The sequence below is a fragment of the Diprion similis genome, chromosome 1 (genome assembly GCF_021155765.1).
Source record: "Diprion similis isolate iyDipSimi1 chromosome 1, iyDipSimi1.1, whole genome shotgun sequence".
Lineage (NCBI taxonomy): Eukaryota > Metazoa > Arthropoda > Insecta > Hymenoptera > Diprionidae > Diprion > Diprion similis.
The window spans coordinates 5,914,579-5,936,772 of record NC_060105.1 but is presented as its reverse complement, the minus strand read 5'-3'; the positions used below and the strand labels follow the sequence as shown (position 1 = coordinate 5,936,772).

Genomic DNA, 22,194 nt, shown 5'->3' with positions numbered 1-22,194 from the left:
GAATCTCCACTTGTCAAATTAATTTCTCAATTGACGCGCGAGCGTACGAGTGATCGATCGGATCGTCTCGTTTCGATCGATCGATCTCTCGTATCGATGGAAAAAAGTTATAGGCTACCGACGGTGCGTTTTCTGGACCGGAGGCAGAGTGGCATCCATGATGATTTTATATATATATACATTTAAAAATATTCTTGGTTTAATCAATTCGTTAATTGCCAGTAGAGTAAATGAACGATTTCGCTCTCCTTTACACCTGCACTTGTGCATACAATATATATATATATATATATACACACACGTATATGTATATAGGTATAGATGTATGTACCTACGTATGATGCGTATTAGCTATCAGCCCACCTACCTAATATACCGTATTTGATACCGTTGATTGCACGTTAACAACTTCCTGCAGCAGACTGCGCGATAATTAATTCATAAATAACTAGCGTTCGATTTTCATGTCTGCCGTGCAGCCACTCAGCCTTTGACTTTATGCAACATCTATCATTTATAAAATGTATAAGGCGAGAAGTGCAACACCTGTAAGAATTTTTGTTCAGCTTTTTGACATTCTTCTTTGTTCACTTGTCACATATTTTCTAATAAAAAATTAAATTACGTATACAATTTTTTCAAGTTTAATTATTTTCAATCATACATATAAAGGTGATGACGTATATTTTCTCAACTGGCATTTTACAAGTTTTTAAAATCGAATCCACGCTTAATGAATTTATTATATTCAAAAATCCTTAAGATGCAACTCTGCAGTTATCTCCATTAGCACTTTTTAGCCAAAACAAGAAATACGTAGGTACCAAAAATTTTTTTTTGTTTTTTCTTCTTCTTACATCCATTCCCGAGTGTTCAAAATAACCGAAAGTTTTACTGATTTTGTTTTGAGATTTGATTTTCGTTTGGTTTGTTTGAAAAATTGGTTTTTCGACTCGCGTCGTTGTGTTTATAACCGTGTGACTCCCGTTTGTATGATACATACATAAACAATAACAAAGCAAATAATTGATGATACTGAAACCGTTTGAAGTGCATTTGATTTGAAAATAACAGCAATCGATTATTGAATTTCATTTCCATTGTTATATTTTCGACTTTGACAGTTAAGTTAGAGTAATTCCTTTTGTTATGATTTTCTTTTAATTTTTTACCAATATTTATTCATTTGTTTATTATTTCTTATCTGTTTATCACTATACTTTGCTTTCGGTATAAGTGAGTAGAATTCTTCGATTCTGCTCAACTTTTGCTAATTTTCGTTTCACATGTCAGAAAATTTTTGACGATAAAAAAAAATTGCAATATGAAATAGAAAATTGTCCGGTAAAAATAAAATATGGCGTGAATAAGAAAATAAGGGAAAAATGCGTTCCAAATTCTAGGAAGATGCAAATAATTTCTTTCCAAATCGTTAAAATTTCCCTGCGAGTTAGTTGATCTTAAAATCCCGTATATCTCGTTATTCACACCCACCCTGCTGATTGAAACTGAGAATTTACCGGTTGCTCCTCTTATTTCCATCTAATGAACGGCGGAATTTATGTAATGAAAATTTGATGCAGTAACGTAACTCGATAAGTTGAAATAATATTAAATCCAAGAAGTTTAAGTTCAACCGAACTTATCGTTGACTTATAAAGCTCGGTTACTGTGGGATATGCGAAACAACCATGATTCGTAAAATGAGACAAGATTACGTCGACTATTCACTCCCAAAATACACTGAAATTATACATGTACCATATATAATACTGGCACAAAACAATTGGCTCCGATTTCCCAAGTCATTCGCTCGAAAATTCATGGCTGGCGACAATTGTTTATACAATTGTTTTTTCATCTATTTATTTATTTATTTTTTTAATCTCATTTAGCGAACTTAGCGAAGTATTATAATCCTGCAAATAATGCAATTTACAATTAGCACAATATCGATCGCGTGTGACGAGAGGACTGACACACTATTGCCATCAATCCCTATCGGACTAGACGTTCTTCACATTTTTATTATTTCGTGGATTTTTCATTGATCGCTATGGTACGTTGACATAATTTGACCCGTTAGAGTTATTCTTTCGAATTTTTCCTTTACTTTTTTTCTTTACCTTTTTTGAGTTACAGTTGTTTTTTTGTTGTTCGATGTTTTGTTCTTGTCTGGTTTCGTTTCCTTTTTCACACGCATTATCTTAATGTATACTTATATTTACAAGTTGCGTTATTTTCTGTTTAATCAATTTGCGTGTTTATTACATACAAACATATACATATATATTTATATTTATATTTATATATATATATATATATGCTTGTGTAGTGATTTCATTTGCGCATGTTAATCGTAAGATACGCTAATTATTATTACACAACTATGATGTTCAACGGTGAAAGCAGTTTTTTTCTCTGTATATTTTAGGAAGAATTGAAAGTAACCAAAACCTGCAATAATGTGTAATACAGTAATTTAAAAAAATTTTGTATAAGGAAAAAAACTGCATTCTACCGGATCTATTGCAATTTTATTAACGTTAATGTTTACAAGTTTTCAGGATCAGCTTCTATAAACGTACAACAATAGAAAAAAAATTAGGAATATTACGTCCAGTTGAAAACGAGAAAGCAAATAAGACTTCTTCCAAGTCTTTTACATCTGCAATTTATTGTCACGCTTACAGTTGTCGAGTTCTTTAAATTTCATATATTATATACACCGCATTTGATCGGAGAACGTTTTTTCTACAATCAAAAAACTGTCCCTACGCTAACGATTTTTAATATTTTACTTTATTCGCACGTTTGATAATTTTCAATCAAATACAATCTTAACGCATTTTATTGTCTGTGTCGAATCAGTGTTCAAATCAAAGTTCATTACATACGAATGGCGACAAACAATAATTTAAAATCAAGTAATTTCTCATTCTCAATTATTACAATAGCAATATCGTAATAAAACTCGTAAAGCGTCGATGTATTGCAAACAGAAGGAAAAAAGTTTTCGTGTTTTATGCTATATATTATATGTATAGTATACCTATATATATATATATATATATATATGTATACATTCAGAAATATGTCTATTCTTATATCAATTTGTACGCAATTTTAATAACGTATTATTACCAATATTTGCAGCGATGAAGCGATGAAAGATAAAATCTAGAAAAAAAAGAAAGAAAGAAGAGAAAAGAAAAAGATATCAATCGGAAAATTATCGATGAAAAAAAAAAAAAAAGAAGAAGTTAAACCGCATTGAATCGCTGCAATTATCGGAATATTTTACCCACTTACTACTTACTAATAATTGATTATTCTTATGCTTTCAGTATATTTCGTTGACAGTTCCATATCACATAAACATACTTTTCTTGTACCTACGATGCTCCGTGATTGCCGGCTGGCTGGCTGGCCATCGGCCAAATCTTGTGCCATTTGACGTTTATGATTTATTTAAGTTGAGACGAGGGAAACGAATAAAACGAGATCATTCGAAAATATCGAGAAAAGTTTAACCTCGTGCATCCTGAGGCGAAAGTGTGTAATGCAAGTACATCTAGAATCACGCAGATAGAAAATCGCACGCACTGCATTTAGCAGAGAAGTTATAAAATCGAATCTCGATGGAAAACGTCAGGGACTCAATCGTCGATCGAAACTTGTAATCCGCGATCGACGATGTCGTTGTTAAATTTATTATTACCGCTCGGCGAACGGTTTGTTTTTCATGGAAAAGTCGATCCTCGACAGTTTAATTAACGGTCATAATTTCCGGCTCGGGTTGTAAATATCGATAAAATGCGAGTTAATAAACTCGAGAAAACCCCGGGTAATAAAAATAAAGCAGTCAGTGACTGCGGCCAATAAACCATCACCCGTCAATATTTGAATCACAGTAATGCAAGGCACACGTTCCACTATCGCAAACGTGCCGAAACACCGATTGTACTCTTAAAATATTTCTGCCAATCCCCACTGACCGCCCTTCAGCAAATTACGCCTATTGATCCTGCATAGTTTCACCCTCCGCTAGATACCGTATAAATAAATTGTAAATTCCACTTCCGGCGCAGTTGTTCCTCCCATCCACTCGCGGATTAAATTTTATCGCCAAAATTATTCCTCCGGTACTAAAATTTTACGACTTACATATTACATATTACATACGGTATTAGGTAGGTATGTACGAAAATTTTTATATCTCTTATTCACGTTTCGCGCGTAAAAAGTAATAAAAGTAAACAAATCACGTGTGTCTAAATGTGTGTATAAAAGTTGAGGGGTAAGCATGCAGTAGGACTCTAAAAACGATAAATTCGGTGATGTTGCAACGACTTTTAACAAATCCTAATATTTTTTCAAATTAATGATAAAAGTCAGTTAAACAAGATCGGAGACTATTTTTTTTTTTTTTTTTTTTTTTTTTTTTTGAGTTCACGGTTATAGATGATGAAAATGCATAAATTATCGCATATAAATATAATAGCTGTGACTGCACGCGTTCTTTTCCAATTTTCCGATGCTTTTTCACCTGCAGGAGTTCCTTCGTATAATGATCGATGGAAGGATATGAAAATCGGTATAATACGGTATAAAGGTTAATGATCGCGAAGCCAAGCCAGCCGGAGAATGACGATGTATATCTAATATATCATAACAATGATTATTGTGTTGAAATGGTGAGAAGGTGAAAAGACAAGGTTTTTTTTCTTGTTTTTTTTTTTTTTTTTTTTAAAGAAAAATGAAAAATGAAAAAATTGTCTTGTCGCACATGCTTGAGAATGCCACTGACGACGTGCACTCTGTTGTTTCTTTTTTTTTACGTCTGTTCTATGTGCTCTTTTGTTTCCACTACCACGAAAACTACGATAATATTATTATTATCATCACTGATCCACCGCCACAATTGCGCCACTACTATACCCGAATCGATACCTCACCACCACCACCACCACCACCACCACCACCACCAACCACCAACCACCACCAACCACCAACCACCACAATCACGACCAACCATGAATGAAAATGGCCGCAAATGACGCTGCTCTCACATTGTTGGTATACTTCTGTCCTTTTCCTAACGCTTCTTCGCCCACGCCTTCGCCAATTCTACGCCTACGCCCTACGCCTACGTGCCAACACCTCGCTCGGTCGGTCTGTCGGTCGTTCGGTCTTCGTGGATGACGCCGTCTTTGCACCTTGCGTACGGTGAGTCTTAAAACACTGCGAATTGACAATGAGAAACGTCGGCGACCGGGCTCCGAGGCGAACAGAGAGACGGGACGAGAGATTTTATTCACCTAATTATTCAGCAATTTATTCCTTCATTCGTTCACTCGATCATCGTCTGTCTCTCTGTTACTCGGTGGCCGAAAACTGCGTTTTAAATATGCGAAAACGTCTACCTATACCCACAAATTACCTAGCGTAGGTACACCTAATACCTTCTCGTTATCAGGGAATAACAGCTGCAATTTGCATATCAACCTCGATTCTTACAGCTCGGCATTTCTATGCTTATAACATTTCGCATTGTCCTTTCGACAAACTTCACACGATATTATACGACACGATAGGATACGATACGTTAAATCAGATCTTTTTCAAGAGGAAAAATAAATAAATAAATAACTAATAGTAAACCACGTATATATATATATATATATTAGCTCAAATCGAGAAGTTCGAAAGCGCGGTAAGAAGTCAAAAACATTTTCTCTCTCTCTCTATCTCTCTCTATATCTTTGAAGAGAAAAATTATCGGGTCAAAGCCGACACGGACTTAATAAGAATGACGATAACGTGTATATGACATTACTGTGTAAGCAAATAAGATACGACATACAAGAGCTTGATATTGTGTAGTAAATTGGTAGAAAAGTCGATAAAAAGTTTTTGTTATTATTATATAAATGTATATATATATATAAAGATTCTGCATCACTCGAGGATACCTAATTATGAAAGAAATTCTACGGATAAAAACTTGCTCGATATAATCTTCTTTTCATAAATTTAATCTCGATCAATTGATATACGAACCGTAAAATTACGTTGCGATCGACAATTTTCAATTCATCGTTCGCTTAAGTCCTTTAAAATTAACCGTGGATCTGTATAACATTATACCATATATATATATATATATATATATATATATATATATATGTATACATAGGTATACACTGAATCGATTAACGTGTTATACGTATAACTAACCAATTTCGCGAAGCAACCTCAAACTTAATTGAAGAACTTTTCCATCTAATAAAAACACTCGCGGCGATCCGGAGAATAAATTGGAAGTATAAATGTCACAAGGGTGTTTTGACTATTTTTCACTTGTCCGTCCGCGTCTAAACGAAAGGATAAACACCGCGTGATGCAGAATATTAAAAAGCCGCATTGTGCAATTCGGTAGTTAAACAAATACCTGTTCGTATTGATCGTTGAGTAGATGAATAAATTGATTAAAGTATATAGTACATAATACTGACACCGAAATTCCCGTCATTGCTAGTTCGTATGTTCATTTATTTTTCCAATCTTTCGTTTATTCGCACATTTAGACTCGTAAGATTGCCGCGGTTTAAAAACGCAATGCAAAAAAGGAGAAAAAAAAATATCAATCACGCATATATAGCTAGACAAAAATATGCAATGTCACCAAGATTTTTTTACTTTTCCCCGATTTTCTCACCTCTGTAGAAAAAAGATAAATATATCTATGTAATATGTGTGTAATATAAATACGAGCGAATCGTACAGCCCAATTGGTCACGGAATAAGAAATATAATTCGTTCGATTACCCATACTCGAACAAAAAAAAAAAAGAAACAAATCTGCATACCATACGGGTTGTGTTTTTCGTTTTGGTCGAGGAAACGCTCGGAGGATAAAAGCTCTGCAGGAAAAACGAGGAGAAAAATCGTGAAAGGATAAATGCTGTGGCGCGAAAAGACGGTGTAGATGACAAAAAGGAAAAAAAATTTGAATTTGAAATAAAAAAAAAAAAAAACACAAAGGTACATTACATACACCGTACATATATACCGATCGTAAATTCCGGACAAGTTGGTAAACCTTTGGAAATCCTAAAAGATCTGAACACATCCTGCAGCTGTGCGAGGAAGATCTTTATATCGCTAAGTATAATATGGCGGAAAGGGGAGGGTGAGGGTGAGGGTGAGGGGGAGGGGGATCGAAGCAGGTACATCGTTACAAACCTTATTCCCTCGCTCTTTTTCCACCTTTACGGTTTTTCCCTCGTACGGTGAGTTCGTTAGAGTTCCGAAAGTACAAGAGGAAAAAGAAAAAGGAAAACCAACGAATCGCGAGCGTTTCCACGACCACGTATATGCCTGTGTATGTAGGTGTGTGTGTGTAGATATATATTTATACTCACACACACACACACATACCATATAGTATAGAGAATCGTGCCTCGAGTAGTATAGGTAGACGTAATTTACACGTACACAACGTAGATGTTATATCAGGTGAGTAGTAAACCTGTACCGCGTGTGTCTACACTGTATATATATTATATATATTATATAATATATAAATATATAAAACATATACCAGCAGCACACTTCGGTCGACGATGTTACGAACATTTTTATTTTTCTTTCCGAACTCGGTTTTTTTCTTTTTCTTTTTCAATTTTTCCTTTTAGAATCGACACTCTGCAACAGAGGTTAGATACAGACATACGGTTACCTTGCCACACACGCACGCACACACAGACACATACGCGCTCGTACACAAATAGGAATGCACGTATAATAATCGCCTAAATAGCGTCTGCAATCGAATAACTTTAATTTCGACAAAAAACTTCCAAACTTCGTATATAACAGAAATATACGAAGAGCACGGCCGATGATTTGAATTAGAATTTTGAATTTTTCACAAATCGTATCTTAATACACTTTATTATTATTATTATTATTGTTGTTTTTATTATTATTATTATTATGATTATTATTGTTGTTTTTATTACAGTATAACCAGGCAAACGAAGCCACAAACTTATTATCCACACATTAAATATAGCTCGCATGGGCATGGTTTGCGCTTCTCTGTAATGCAGTAAACGTATAATAACTATGAATTGTCTTGCTTACAAAGTGGTTTTTTGTTGTTTTTTTTTCAATGTTTCCTTTCATTCAACATACGTTTTAACTCGTAATTGTATAGTTATAAAACACGTGTACACAAATCATGATGTACAATATATCGCAGTGTCGCTGTTTATGTAATGTACGTTTGTCTAGAATTTTGTTTAGAATCGAAGCTGAATGAAAAAAAAAAAAGAAAAAAAAAAGAAAAAAAGAAAGAAACGAAACGAAAGAAACAGTACACACACCTACGGAACAAGTACATATATGTATAAATATATAATAACTATGATAAGTAAACGTCTCATACGTTCTCAAAATATCATCCACGAGTCGTGTATAACTATATGATAATAAATTCAGTTTTAAAACTCAAACTCCGGGAACTGCTTGAACGTCGTCCTCGATTATTCAAAATTCGCGATAATGCAGGGAATTATTCGTCAACGGGTTTCAACTAAACTGCGGATAAACAATATAATATACCTAACAACATCACGAGCAGAGGAAAACTTGTCGTACACAAATTCTTAGAGCCGGTATACTTATTATACAGCAAATCCACATTTCTGAAACAACTTAACATCCGGCGAAAGCTTTTCACTCTCTCGATTATGATTTCTTGTTCTAAACCAATCGATTTCTCTTATAGGTACAGCAGCTAATCTTCGCAAAGAAGTTATAAGAAACAAAATCAGGGCGATCGGAAAAATGGCACGAGTTTTCTCTGTGCTTAGGTGAGTTAATTATGAATTATCAATAATAATCGATTTTCGATCAAATCCGTCATTTTTCCCCGATTAATCGAGAATTTTTTAATCCATTTTTGTTTTTTTCACTTCCACGAACAACGCAATACAATACCAATCTACGTGATTAAAGTATATCAGTTATTATCAATGTATCAAAATAAGTGAAAGGTAAACGAATACATTCACCTGAAATTCAAAAATATTTCCAATGAAATTAGAAATTATGAAAAAGCTTTTCCGCTATCAAGACTATATATTAAAATTTACAAAACTTTGGTTTCGTGTGTACCGTTTCAAAATAATACGAAACAATCGATCAATCGATTAGTTTTTACCGATTCAATCGAGTCGTGTTCGATCATTTTTGGTTTAATTGCCATCGCTGACTCAGAGTCACTCAGTATTACGTATTGAAAATTGAGTCCTTCTCTAACCTGACTGGATTATTATCGTTATTATCATTATTGTTATTATAATCACTATCGTAACTGTTTCCAGAGAGGAAAGCGAAAGCGTGCTGCAGCTGAAAGGACTCACGCCAACCGGTGCGCTGCCTCTGGGTGCATTATCCGGTGGAAAGACGTCCCTAAAAAATGGTAAATTGCAAACGCGGACGTTATTCAAACGATCGACCGAGTCGCAAAATGCATGTCTGGATATCTCTATCAACATTTAATCTCTTCATTCGTATGACTGACAATGAAACGATTTTCCAGCGCTACAAGGCTTCTCTCCTAATCACAAAATCACGTCGTTCGCCGAGGCGAAGGGCCTCGACGCGATAAACGAGAGGATGCCACCCCGGAAAGACGCCCCGCCGACACCTGCGGCCGAGGAAAAGCCGGTCGCACAGCCACCAGCGGGTCCGAGCGATAAACGCGACACGAGCACACCGCAGCCCCACTCGTGAGCCTCGAAATCCTCCGACTGAGGTAAGTTTCTTCGGCCATTCCTCGCGCTTCGAGTACTTTTCATTTTGCACAAGTCCTTCGATTTGTATTTTTGACGGGACTCGGTTCGTCCGGAATCGAAATTACTTTTTCTTTTTCTAATATAGTAATAAACTAGGGCAACTTGCAGTACCTTGATAAATTAATTTCTCCTTTGCAAGGAAGTGCAAAGCTCAAATTATACTTCGGACACACGTTTTTCTTTATCCGAGTAATAATAATAATAATAACAAGAATAATAATAATATCGTGTGAACGAAGCTACGATGTGTGTTTATAATTTTTCTTCCTTCTCCGCAGGTGACAAGTGTGGGACCTGTGTCCCTTAGTGGTCGCCACAAAACAACCATTGCTCGTCTCTCCCTAGCCGGTAGAATAGAATACGTTCATCGAGTAAATCGTCATCGAGTGAAGAAATGGTCATGAGTATGTGAGAAGATGAGAAAGCAGAAGAAGTTGTTGAAAAGAAACTAAAGCAGAAAACAAACAAAAAAAAAAAAAAAAAAAAAAAACCAAAACAAAAAAAAACACAAAAAAAACAAAAAAGAAAGAAAATCATTCGAACCATCAAACGCATCACCCCACGGCATCACAACCACCGTCATATATTATACGATACGCAAACATATACATAATACACATAATAATATTAATAATAAGAATAATAATATTATTAATAATTAATAAAAATAATTACAATAACAATAACAATACGAACAAACAAACAGAGGAAATGAAATAAACCATTTAAAAGAAAATACACACAAAAACGAAAAAACAAACACAAAAAAAATCCACAAAACACAAAACAAAAAAAAAAAAAACCAACTCACACAAGAATATATTATTATTGAGAGTAAAAAATCAAGAAAGAAAAACGAAAAAAAAAGGAAAGAAATAATTAAATTAATAATAATGATAACGATAATGATAATATTAATATTAATAACGATAACGATAATATTGCTAATACGAACTACACACGAGAGCCCCGCGTACCTCCGCAAATACTATACAGAAATGAAGAATGGATGGGCATGTAAAAGCTAGGCGTCTCGTCTCACCCGGTTGCAGCAGCTGGTCTGTCATGATGCCGCGTAGAGCGTTTTGTCTGGTTAGGGAATTTAGATGTCTAGGCGCGCCCGACGATGTTGCAATGGCATAAATTGTCCACGGGGAACAACTTGCAATAGTTAAGTCGAGCCAAAACGTACATAATATGCAAATTCTAACTTTGCTAGGTGCGTATGATACACGCTCTATATACATACATATATATATATATATATATATATATATATATATATATATATATCCCCCCTGACGATGTTGAAGAAAGAAAACGAAGAGAAGAAGAAAACGAAAGGAAAAAAATTAAACCAAAAAATAACCAATTTACGCTTCTAACTTACAAATTTGCAGAACTTATCGCCGTTCTATGTCACGATATATTCCAGAGAAATTTTATTATCTATATATATATATATATTAAACAAAGGTGGTTTTAAATTTTCAACATTACTTAACTGTCACGAGTAATATATTTGTTCGGTAATTTTGAAAAAAAAATAAAAAATTTCTCTCTGTTTATTTTTTATGCACTGTGTTATATCTTTGATAGAGCGTGTTGAAAGGAAAGAACGAGAAAAAAATGTTTGCATATATATATTTGCTCTCATATATTATACGTGTAAATTTATATTACGCATTACGTATTTATTGTACAATGTCACGTTATTTTTGATTGATTGAATTTCCGAAAGCCGTGACGACGCTCCCACGTCAACCGCCCCCCCCCCCCCCCCCCCCCCACCCACCCCAGTATAGATCATATTTAATAAAGAAATCTCTATAAATTGACAATTTAAAGCGTGTAACAGAGACAAGATCTAATATTATAGGTACATATATATAAAAGCCATGACATGTCCCCGTGGCAATTATACTTTTGCCGCCGCGTTGCGGCGAGTGAGGTGAATTTTTTTGAAAAATACAAGAAAGAAAGAAAGAAATAAACTGTATACATATACATACACATATATATTACACGGATACACACACGTTGAATTCGGAGAAAGAAAATGAAATAATAAAAAAGAAAAAAAAAAAAAAAAAAACAAAGAAACAGTAATAAAGTAAAGATGAAAAAAGAAGACGGTATATACGCACGGCCAACGTAATATTATAAAAATATTAAGTACCTATTCTAATCCATCGGTAAGCGTTCTCCTGCAGCGTAAGCTCATCGTATTTTACACGAAGTTTCAAGTGGATGAGAAAAGACAGAGAAACGGATCATGAAATATAAGAATTTAAGAGCAGAGGAGAACGATGATATAGATATATGTATATTATACATCTGTACTGTATGCGAAAGTAAAGAAAAAAAAAAAAAAAAAAGTAAAGAAAAGAAAACGACGACGAATTTAATCGTGGCACGATTTTAACAAGTAAACGGAATACCAATTCTAAATGGTTGCGTCTAACACCTAATACCGTTCATCTTCTATGGTTTTAATGTGTGTCCTTGCTATCAGAAAAATTAAGTCTGGGCCAGTGTCGTTCACTTTTTGACTTGATGGTGATTTTCTCTATATTCATAAAAACTTTATTCTTATCAATCGTTGTTATCACCACGTGTTGTAACCTCATTTTTGTCCAGTTGTGTCATTTTTACAGCAACGATAAGGATAGGATAACATTTGTTTCACTTTTCTTCCTTATTTTTTGGTCCTTTACAACTAGACGGTAAATTGTATAGTCGTTGTTGTTATTTAGTTTTTTTTTTTTTTATTCTACTTTTTTCCTTCTCTAGTTTGGAAAAAAATTCTTCTCATGGTGATATACTTTGCAAGAGAAGAGAAAAGAGTAGCAGTAGTAGTAGTAGTAGTAGTAGTAGTAGCGGTGGTAGTTGCTGAATATTCTATGATGTAGAAACGATAATAGAAAAAGCCACTTTCAAGCCAAACCTGGCGGCCAAATACAACGGTCAGATAACGGAAGTATATAATAAAATTATGAAAGAATTTAAATGAATAAAAAGTAAAAAAAATTATATCTCTCTCTTCACTATGATAATATATAATGAATAATAATTCTATCTCTCTTTGCTACCAAGTTGTACTTATTCTTAATTAATTTACTTGTACAAAAATGTGTTAAATAAATCTATAATATAATATACAATTATAAATAATGCATATTATATATACATACATATATATATATATATATATATATATATATATATATATATATATATATATATATATATTATAATAATATTGATTACCTACTATTAATAATAAAATTATTATTATTATTACTATTTCGAAGAAAGATGGAAAAAAGTCGAAGAGAAACGAGGAGAAAAATATAAACGAATGTTAGAAGCAGAAGAAAAAACAAAGAACGAAATAAGCAAGTAAATAACGACGATGACAACAACAATAGTTGCGTGAATGAATTCTCGAAAGAAAAAGAAAAAAAAACCCTAACATTATCCAAGTTACGAGGTAAAGAAAGAGAAACAACTTATTATTATTATTATGAAATTTAGGCAATTTTCTGCCGTGTGTAAAGTTAATCTAAAGTCATTTGAATAAACATATTGAAAAATAAATAATTAAATAAATGAAAAAAAAAAAAAAAAAAAAAATACTACGACGATATATAACGAAATAAAAATTCAAAGAATAAGAAAAAGAGAAAAGAAATGTGAAATAAACCGATATACATATATACATACATACAAAGTTTCTATATGCTAAAATGGATACATAGATCTGTTTGTTTATATTATATAATAGGCATTGCATGAATGATGCGTCATACAAGTTTTCTCCTATAAAATATCTGAATATCTCTCTCTCTCTCTGTAATTGTATAGTCCTTTTATCTGGATCCAATTATATTATCCACCGTATTTTAATTCCATTGTCTGACTGCCCAATGTTGCACAACTCTTATTTTAAGAACTTTTTATAACCTGCGTGGTTTCCATTCGTTATCGTCTTTGCGTACCTTTCGGATGCTTGAGAGGCGCGCGAAAAATAGTAATAGAAACAACAGCAACAACAACAACAACAATAATATAAATACATTAACGATAACGATAATATGAATAATAATTTATTATATTAATGTTAACAATAATATTAATAATAATAATAATAATAATAATAATAATAATAATAATAATAATAACGAAAGGAGTAGTTATGCAAACTTGTAAATACTGTTCAAATCTCAATTCAAATCGCCTGATACCTGCATGGAAGTTCGCGGATGAGAAAAAAGAAGGAAAAAAAGGAAAATGAGAAGAAACTATTCAATCAGGGCAGCCTGTATTATCATCCTACGTTTCTCGTCTTGTCGAATAAATTATCTCACATATGTAAAATTAGAAATATTCATTCATTCGGCATTTAGCCGATTACTATAAACGTAATACAAAACATTTTAACCTAAATATATATTATATATATAATATAATATTTAGGTTGAAATATAGATATATATTTACTGCATTGTACGTTGTTTGCGATGAGTTTGTGCAACATTTTTAATACCTTCTCAACCATCCATACCCCCCCCCCCCCCTTCCTTCTTATCCTGAAAAATGAAGATATCATGTGAGCACAAAATAAGAGTGACAAGAAAAAAAAATTCTACGGATGACCTGTACTGATATGATGCGTTTTATTATCATTTTAACCTATGTACTTGTTTTAATTTGCCCGAAAAGCTGGGTGAAGAAATTTAGCGCGCGACTTATTACATAAAATAAGGATTGATATTCGAATGGAAAATTCATTGACCAAGTTATGAAAATTCGAAAAAAGCTTACTTCTCAATAAGTGGTGCAATTAACTGCAGGATATGAAAACATAGGCAGTGAACCTATCTTCAATACATCGTTTAATAGAACAGCACGAGCGACGTATTAACATGATATCTTTGATTCCTATAAATTCATAAACCCGATTTACCAATAACAAATATCAAACCTTGTACCACCCACGAATCTTATTTCTCAACTGATACTTAATCATACCTATAATTCAATTTCAAGTAAGTATTTCGTAGTTTTATTTCTATCGCATTTTCATAATCGCCATCATTGTATCTATTACGTATATCCGTCATATCCGTATACAATAATGCGAATTGAATCGTATAATAAGTAATAACCGACCACCGTAACGTGAAACCGTATAATGAATTAGGACGAAGGAAGGTCTCGATTCACGTGGATGAATAATCGCAACTGTGTACAATAAAAAAAATAAAATAAAATAAACAGAGGAAGAAATGGAAGAAATGTATTCGCTGCAAGACACGATTATCTCAGAGACATTATCTCATCCCGATGAAACTTATGTAATTGGAATAAAATTTATATGACTGTTAGAATGATCAAATCTGCTCCACAGTATAATTCTGTTACTTATATATGATATGCGTAACACGCGACAACAAAACTTGGATTTTAATTGATAGAAAATGTGTGTACGGATATAATGATGAACGGGAATGAGAAGATTTATTAAGAACGAAAGAAAAGATATGAAATAAAATAATACGAAGTAAAAATAAATCTTGCCACACGTACGAGATTATATATATAAAAAAAATATTATTATTATTATTATACATAAATGATAAAATCCTGATTTTATCTAAGCAATTTATTTACTAATATATATTGTATATATAAATATTATTCAAACGACTTTAATGCTAATGCGATAAACGTCATATGAATTCTAGATAGGTAAATTGTTTACATATAATAATATGTGGAATATTCCAACATTTCATATACGTCATCACGCTGTAAAATTACAATTTAAAAGAAGAGCGATGAAAAAAGAAAACCAACTGATCCACATCACTGACTTGTTCACAAATCATCTTCTAATAATAATTCAATTTTAAATCTATATACCCAACTCTCTATCTATTTCTGTCTCTCTCTCTCTCACTTTCACTCTCTTTCTCTCTATCCAAGATACAAAAAAAAAAGAGCCGGAACCTTCAGACTCTGCAGTATAAATCTGGCTTCGTTCACATTACTTTCTTTTTTTTTTCTTCTTCTTTTTGTACTGTCGCAAAACATGTCGTCTTTGAAATGCCAACAAAGATGAACGAAAGCGAATGAGAAAATAAAAATAAAATTAAAAGTACGTGCGAAGTTATTGATGTAATAGTGCAGTGGATTCGCGTTGAAGTTCAAGGCTGTATATCCATATATATATATATATATATATATATATATGTATATATATGTACATATATATACATATATATATATAAGCTATATAAATGGAAAAAGTAATTCCAAATCTCTTTTCTATTCCTTTGTAATCGTAATGCATACCTGTATCATATAATATCATCGCGAGATATTTAATAAGAAAAGAAAATTAATAGCGATATTGACGACGATGATACACTATATAGTGATTTATATTGCAAAAGTTGAGGAAAAAAGAAAAAGAAAAAAAAACAGAGAACAATGTCGTCCAACGGTGTGTTGTGTATTATTTCTGATTTTGTCAGGATGTGTTGTATCTAGGTATTGTGCGTATAACGTTTGACGGAACAAGGTATCGTCTACTGCAACAGTCGCGTAAGAAGATTGAAAGAAGAGCAGAAACGGAAAGTTGTTTTTTTTTTCCAAAGATAGAAAGAATAAAACAACTATGACTGAACTTGGGGAAAAAAAGAATAAAAAGAAGAACGCAAATAATGTCTAACTCTAATATATATCGACGTTGTAATATCGAGATAATATTTGAATTTCTGATAACATCGTAAAAAGAAGCTAAGAATATAAAAAGAAAAATGAAACAAATCGTACCATCTTTAAAGTTGCCGCAATACAATCAGACAATTTGAACAAAGAAAGTAAAAATCGTAACAATAGCATGATACGTACATACGACTACTACTTGTAAACATATGTTTAGATAAGTGTTGAGTAAGAGGTACATAAGCTTACGAAATAAAAAAAATATATATATATATATATATATATATATATATATATATATACGAAATATATATATACATATGTGAAAGCGTGCGTAGTTTGGAGAGTTTTCACTCTATCGTCAAATCAGACACTATTAACTTTATACATATATACATACACATATATTTATATACGTATATGTATGTATGTATACATATATATATATTTATATACGTATATGCATGTATAATATACAATATAATTCCCTTCCCTGTATACAAAATATTTAGGTCACCAATTGTGAAGGGCAAAATGAATGCGGTGTGTGATAATACATAGAGCTACCCTACGCAGAGATATATACATGCAGGCATATGCATACACGTACATACACTACACTTACATACATACATAAAGGTAAATGCGTCACGGTTTTGTGTATAATACATATAATAATTATGTCGGCGAACTGACAGAGAAATTCTAACAAACTGGACGAACCAAAGAGAAAAAATTATTTGGTCGGCAATCCATTTATACGTCCGTATATATATATATATATATAAATATATATGGATATATATGGATATATATAAATATATATATACACATATACACGAGAAAACCGAAAAGCTTGGGGACTTGCTTGGAGGGCGGCGAAGCATCAACGTTGAAACGAAGCATTCATTTTGACATTAATAGGAAAATCTTGTATAATAATGATTAAGCATATGATGACTGGGGAAACCCATAGCCTTTCTCTTAGACTTAACGAACACCGCGAGGCAAAAGCACTAGTACGAGAATATGAAGAAAATGATAAGAAAATGATGAAAACGCGACGTGAAGTATAAGACAGAGTAAAGTAAAAAAATGATAATATAAATAAAAAAAGATATGTAAACGAGAAAAGCGAAAACTTCTGCATTCGAACCAACGAACTAGTATTTTTGTTTGTCGGTGACGTACCTCTTAGGTAATTAATTGGGCCCTATTCTATCCCTCCGAGATACGTTTCCAATTTCACATATTCGTGTACGAAGAAAAGAGAAGAAAAATGAGAAGAAAAAAAAATAATTTAATAATAACAATAATAATGATAATGATAATGATAATAATAATTAAATGAACTCATGTTTCACTAATTTGTTTGTGCTATAAATTTTGTGATTTTTACGTCGTTCAATAAATTGTCTGTTTTGTTGGATTTCATATTCAATCTGTGCGTCTCCTCATGCAGTGACAGACATTTTCCTCGAAAACCTTTTTTTGTTCCGAAATGCTAACCATGTAACCATACAGTTATCAACCTATCAATATCGTTAGTGTTATTATAGATTATACATCTCACAATTCGTTACATCGATCGATAAAAATCGGACTTGGAGCAAAATATCGGGCGAGTTTTTTCTAATTTTGTTTTTTTAAATTGAAATCTTTCAAGTGCCATGTATTTGATTTTCATAGACTTTTATTTGTTTCGAGAGTACTTCTAATAACATGATTCAAATCTGGTACAAAAATGCGAGGACGAATTTCTTGCAACTCGTCACTTATAGGATAAATTGGTCTAACCCAACGTGAATTATCTACGTATACATATATAACATATCGAGAATCGATACGCGAACGTTACGCGATGTCAATTATCCCAATTAAGTTAACTTCTGAGAGAATTCGTAACATTGGTACGGTTCAATATAATCGTTCATGGGGTGGATTTTTCCTCACACGTTAGTCACATTTTCTTGAAAGCGCTCGGAAGATGTCACGAGTCTTGGATAAGGTTGAAACTTACTTTAAACTGAACCGATTTTTTCTGTACTCGATTGGCCTTTGGCCTTATCAAACGCCTTGGGAAAGTCGATTGGGTTTGATCGTTCTGTTTGCCTTTACGTCAAGTTTGTTCTCCATGCAGGTAAAAAGAGTAAAATAGGAAAGAAAAATAGAAAAACCGTTACCAATAAATTTTTTTACGCTGCTTGACAAGATAAACTAACAACACGGATTCTGTGAGCACAATTTCTACAGTTTATAGGTTTAGTCGAGGTGAGAAACAACATGGACGATGTTATAGAATGCCTCTCCCCTCTCGGTGTTGCAATATTGTGCGGTATAAAAGTGGTCAATGCAGTTGCAAATAGCGATAAGGTAATAACGCAAATAAAACTCGATTGATACTGCGGTAGGTACGATATCTAGAAACGTAAGATCATTTTGAATAAATGGAAAACCGTGTGAATTGAAAAGAGGGAGATTGACGAGAAAATATTTCCGCTAACAATAAGATGAAACACTTGCTGACGAAGATCCAGAAAGACTGGGACGTAACCGGTATTTCTGACCCGGAAAAGACGATCATGAAAAAATACGCCGAAGAAGGTGTCAAGTTTACGAAGTTGTACGCATGTGAGTACCTAAATTGACTCGAGTTTCTTCCGTGACGAATTGACAAGTTCTTCGCTCAATTCATGCTGGAGAAGAGAAAGAGAGAGGCAAAAAAAAGAAATATTCTTGTGAAATTCCGTTTGCAAATATTTTCCAGACGTCATGTATACCGGCATGTCTTTCTTCATATTACCGCCAATTTTATCGAACTTGCAACTAGCGAATTCGTCGGATAATAAGACCTCAACGCGTAGACGACTGCCTTACATAGCGTCGGATTACATCGACACGGAGAAGTACTTTTACTTGATGACGATCCACGCCTACGTCGCCACAGTTTTCTTTGTGACAATAATTATCGGCGTTGACTCGACGTTCACCGTTTATCAGCAGCATGGTTGTGCCAAATTTGCGATATTGAGGTAAGTTTGTGCTGTGCAGCTTATAATTTACCAACGTATATACGCATGTAATTGTCACCTCTGTAGGTATCGATTAAGGCATATAATCGAGCCGGGAAATCTTGACGTTGATTTGAATCCTCCGGAAATCGATGATTTTGTATACAAGAGGACTAAACTATGCGCCTATCTTCACAAGGAAGCTATAAGGTTCGTTTCGATCAGAGTTAGGGGGACACCTTTTACCCGTGATGATAGAAAACTGTTTTCTCCACAAGTTGCGACAACATTTCTAAGCTTCCGACGTACGATTCATGTCACTCAAAACGTACTCTATTGATGATAATGACTTAACACATTAAAAGTTGCTAAGTTCAACGTGTTTGTGTGTCTTTTTTTTAGAAAAGCAAGCCTTATTATACCTAACGTGCATTTCGAGCAACTTTTAGAAACAGATGAACCCAAAAAGACCCCAAAAAATCCATATTCGAGAAGAATTCTGACTTGAATAAACGTCCCAAAAATATCTCTACAGTAATCCTGAATTAACACCTAAAAACCACCCAACAATATCGAATACGCATCAAGTCCTAAAACCACCACCAACTACCTAATTATTTCAAGGGTCAACCAAATATCTAAACCCAACTGACTGTCGATTCGTTGCATTAACGCTCTGTTTTTCTGTAACGACTCGGTAAAACGGAAAAAAGTTTCGCGGTGTTTCAAACTTGTGTATAGAATGAGAAAATTGAATTTTCAGGTACGCAGGTGAGATCGAGTCAGCCTACTCGACAGCCCAATTGTTTCAAGTCGGTACCTGCTGTCTGCTTATGAGTATCACCGGCCTACACGTAGGTAATCATTAAAATGGAACAATCAAGAAGCCAATTTACGAGAGACGGAGAATTGGTGGAGTGATTTCGCGACATAATGTTTCTATCACCTTTCAGGCGGTGACGAAACTGGCAAAGCCCGAGGAACTGGTGAGATACTTCGCAGTGATATTGTTGTTAATGCTACATCTGTTATCGTACAGTTGGCCGTCTCAAGAGCTGATGGACCAGAGCTTAAGCGTCCACAGAGCTACGTGGGTAACACTTCCCATCATCTCCTGTTTCCGTGTCTAATGGCAGAGTGAACGGCAACCGTTATCCCCTACCTATTAGCCGGTTTCTTGTCCTCCGACTGACTTTGCAGTACGTCTTTCTTAATGTCTAGTGCTCTGTAAATCAGCATTTAGTTCTTGCCTTGTCGCGATGGTTTATACGGCTGAGAATAGAGGGAAGTACGACAACGATGGCAATCGTTGACTCGTTCCTGATGCATCGTACGGATGAGGCCAAAACTCGAGAATGAATTAACGTTGCGAGGGTTCTCGATGTTCCGGAACCAAGAACCGCGCGAGGATCTTGGCTGGGGGTCGAGACTTGGAAGGATCGATAGAAGTCATTCTAATCAGCGACACTTTCGAGAATAAAGATTCCGCGAAATTCATCTTTCGTTATTTTACTTTCGCATGTTTGAAATTTTGATATATCGGCCATTCCAAATACTGATCCTTTCGAATCTTGACGCCTACTTAGGATCTTCTGCTCCTTTATCCACTCTACACGACTCGCGTCAATATCCTCGTCTCTTATTTTCAGCTATGAAACCGAATGGTATCGCGTTTCCATGCGCACCCGAAAGCTGCTGCTTCAGATAATGACGAAGAGTCTTAAAGTGTGCGAAATCACTGCGGGAAAGTTTTGTCTCATGTCGATGGAAAACTTCTGCAGTGTGAGTAATCTCACTACTTTTCGTTGTTCGTTTCTTTCATTTTTCGTCAAAATATATTTGATAGCAACGTTTCGCGTTACAGATTCTGAGCAACTCTATGTCGTACTTTACTCTACTCTCATCGATGCACGAATAGTCGGATCAAACGAACCATGAAACCGTCGTCTCACAACACCATAAATATTGTCAAATAAAAATTGTAGTCCTGAGGGAATAAATCGTTCCATCAAACTTACCACCTCCCAAGTGTCTTATTCACGAGATATAAGAGTTTGGCGGTGAATTTTCCTGAAAAATGTTATTGAATGGTCTTCGAGAGGCATAGCCGAACCTCTCGTTGAATTCAATGCCATATGGCAACCGACCCAGTCACTCAGTCAGTCAGTGACCGGTGGTACAAACTCCGGACTAGGACGAATGTATCTGAAAGAAGCACGGGAGCAGGGTTCTACGCCGAGACTACAGATTGTCGAAACAGAAAACAACATCTATCATAGACTCATCACATGCTTTCATCGGGCGTGGGCGAATCCCCACCCCATTCAGAATCCGATAATTGGATAGGACGAGCTGAACTACAATTTTTCAAAGGTGCAGCAGCGGATGCTTTCTCGTGTAAGCCCTAAGTGAAAATAGGAATCAAATTGTCGGCGAGGGAGTTTGATGGGTTACTAATCACACAGGCCTGCGAAATATAACTTTTAATTTCATCTTTAAATAATAGTACTTGTTTTACGTACTCAAGTATATTGAATTGAGATATATCGCTAGTTTTTTACAGCACGTAGAGATTTATT

The 22,194-nt window shown here is 34.1% G+C and overlaps 2 protein-coding genes across 15 annotated transcripts in view; both read left to right on the top strand.

Annotated features, from left to right (window-relative positions):
• The window catches only part of LOC124409968 (serine/threonine-protein phosphatase 2B catalytic subunit 2-like), a 105,362-nt gene extending 95,032 nt beyond the window's left edge, over nucleotides 1-10,330 (top strand). For 7 of the 12 annotated variants that reach the window (XM_046888081.1, XM_046887985.1, XM_046888043.1 and 4 more), the window contains 4 exons: nucleotides 8,798-8,882; nucleotides 9,396-9,493; nucleotides 9,614-9,829; nucleotides 10,148-10,330. In XM_046888081.1, the coding sequence (XP_046744037.1) occupies nucleotides 8,798-8,882; nucleotides 9,396-9,493; nucleotides 9,614-9,807 (377 nt within the window). In that variant the 3' untranslated portion in view covers nucleotides 9,808-9,829; nucleotides 10,148-10,330. The remainder of the gene's footprint in view (nucleotides 1-8,797; nucleotides 8,883-9,395; nucleotides 9,494-9,613; nucleotides 9,830-10,147) is intronic. The other 5 variants (XM_046888089.1, XM_046888013.1, XM_046888023.1 and 2 more) reach the window with 2 other exon arrangements.
• Nucleotides 10,331-18,573: 8,243 nt separating this feature from the next.
• On the top strand, nucleotides 18,574-21,604 carry LOC124410011 (odorant receptor 13a-like). Of its 3 annotated transcripts, XM_046888103.1 has the most exons (9): nucleotides 18,574-18,744; nucleotides 18,858-18,977; nucleotides 19,115-19,235; nucleotides 19,372-19,636; nucleotides 19,703-19,825; nucleotides 20,379-20,469; nucleotides 20,569-20,705; nucleotides 21,265-21,397; nucleotides 21,480-21,604. In XM_046888103.1, exons 1-9 carry the CDS (start codon nucleotides 18,592-18,594, stop codon nucleotides 21,531-21,533), a joined length of 1,197 nt encoding a protein of 398 aa, XP_046744059.1. In that variant the 5' UTR covers nucleotides 18,574-18,591; the 3' UTR covers nucleotides 21,534-21,604. The 3 variants fall into 3 exon arrangements, with proteins under 3 accessions (XP_046744059.1, XP_046744068.1, XP_046744077.1); XM_046888112.1 differs by lacking the exon at nucleotides 19,703-19,825 and having other exon boundaries at nucleotides 21,480-21,553; XM_046888121.1 differs by lacking the exons at nucleotides 20,379-20,469; nucleotides 20,569-20,705 and having other exon boundaries at nucleotides 21,480-21,553.
• The last annotated feature ends 590 nt before the right edge of the window (nucleotides 21,605-22,194 follow it).

What these genes read in the sequence shown, in the direction of transcription:
- LOC124410011 (XM_046888103.1), top strand. Translation starts at nt 18,592, where the DNA reads ATGTCACGAGTCTTGGATAAGGTTGAAACTTACTTTAAACTGAACCGA. An exon ending in TTAAGCGTCCACAGAGCTAC is followed by an intron (nt 20,706 to 21,264) that starts GTGGGTAACACT and finishes TCTTATTTTCAG; the next exon opens with CTATGAAACCGAATGGTATC. An exon ending in CGATGGAAAACTTCTGCAGT is followed by an intron (nt 21,398 to 21,479) that starts GTGAGTAATCTC and finishes TTCGCGTTACAG; the next exon opens with ATTCTGAGCAACTCTATGTC.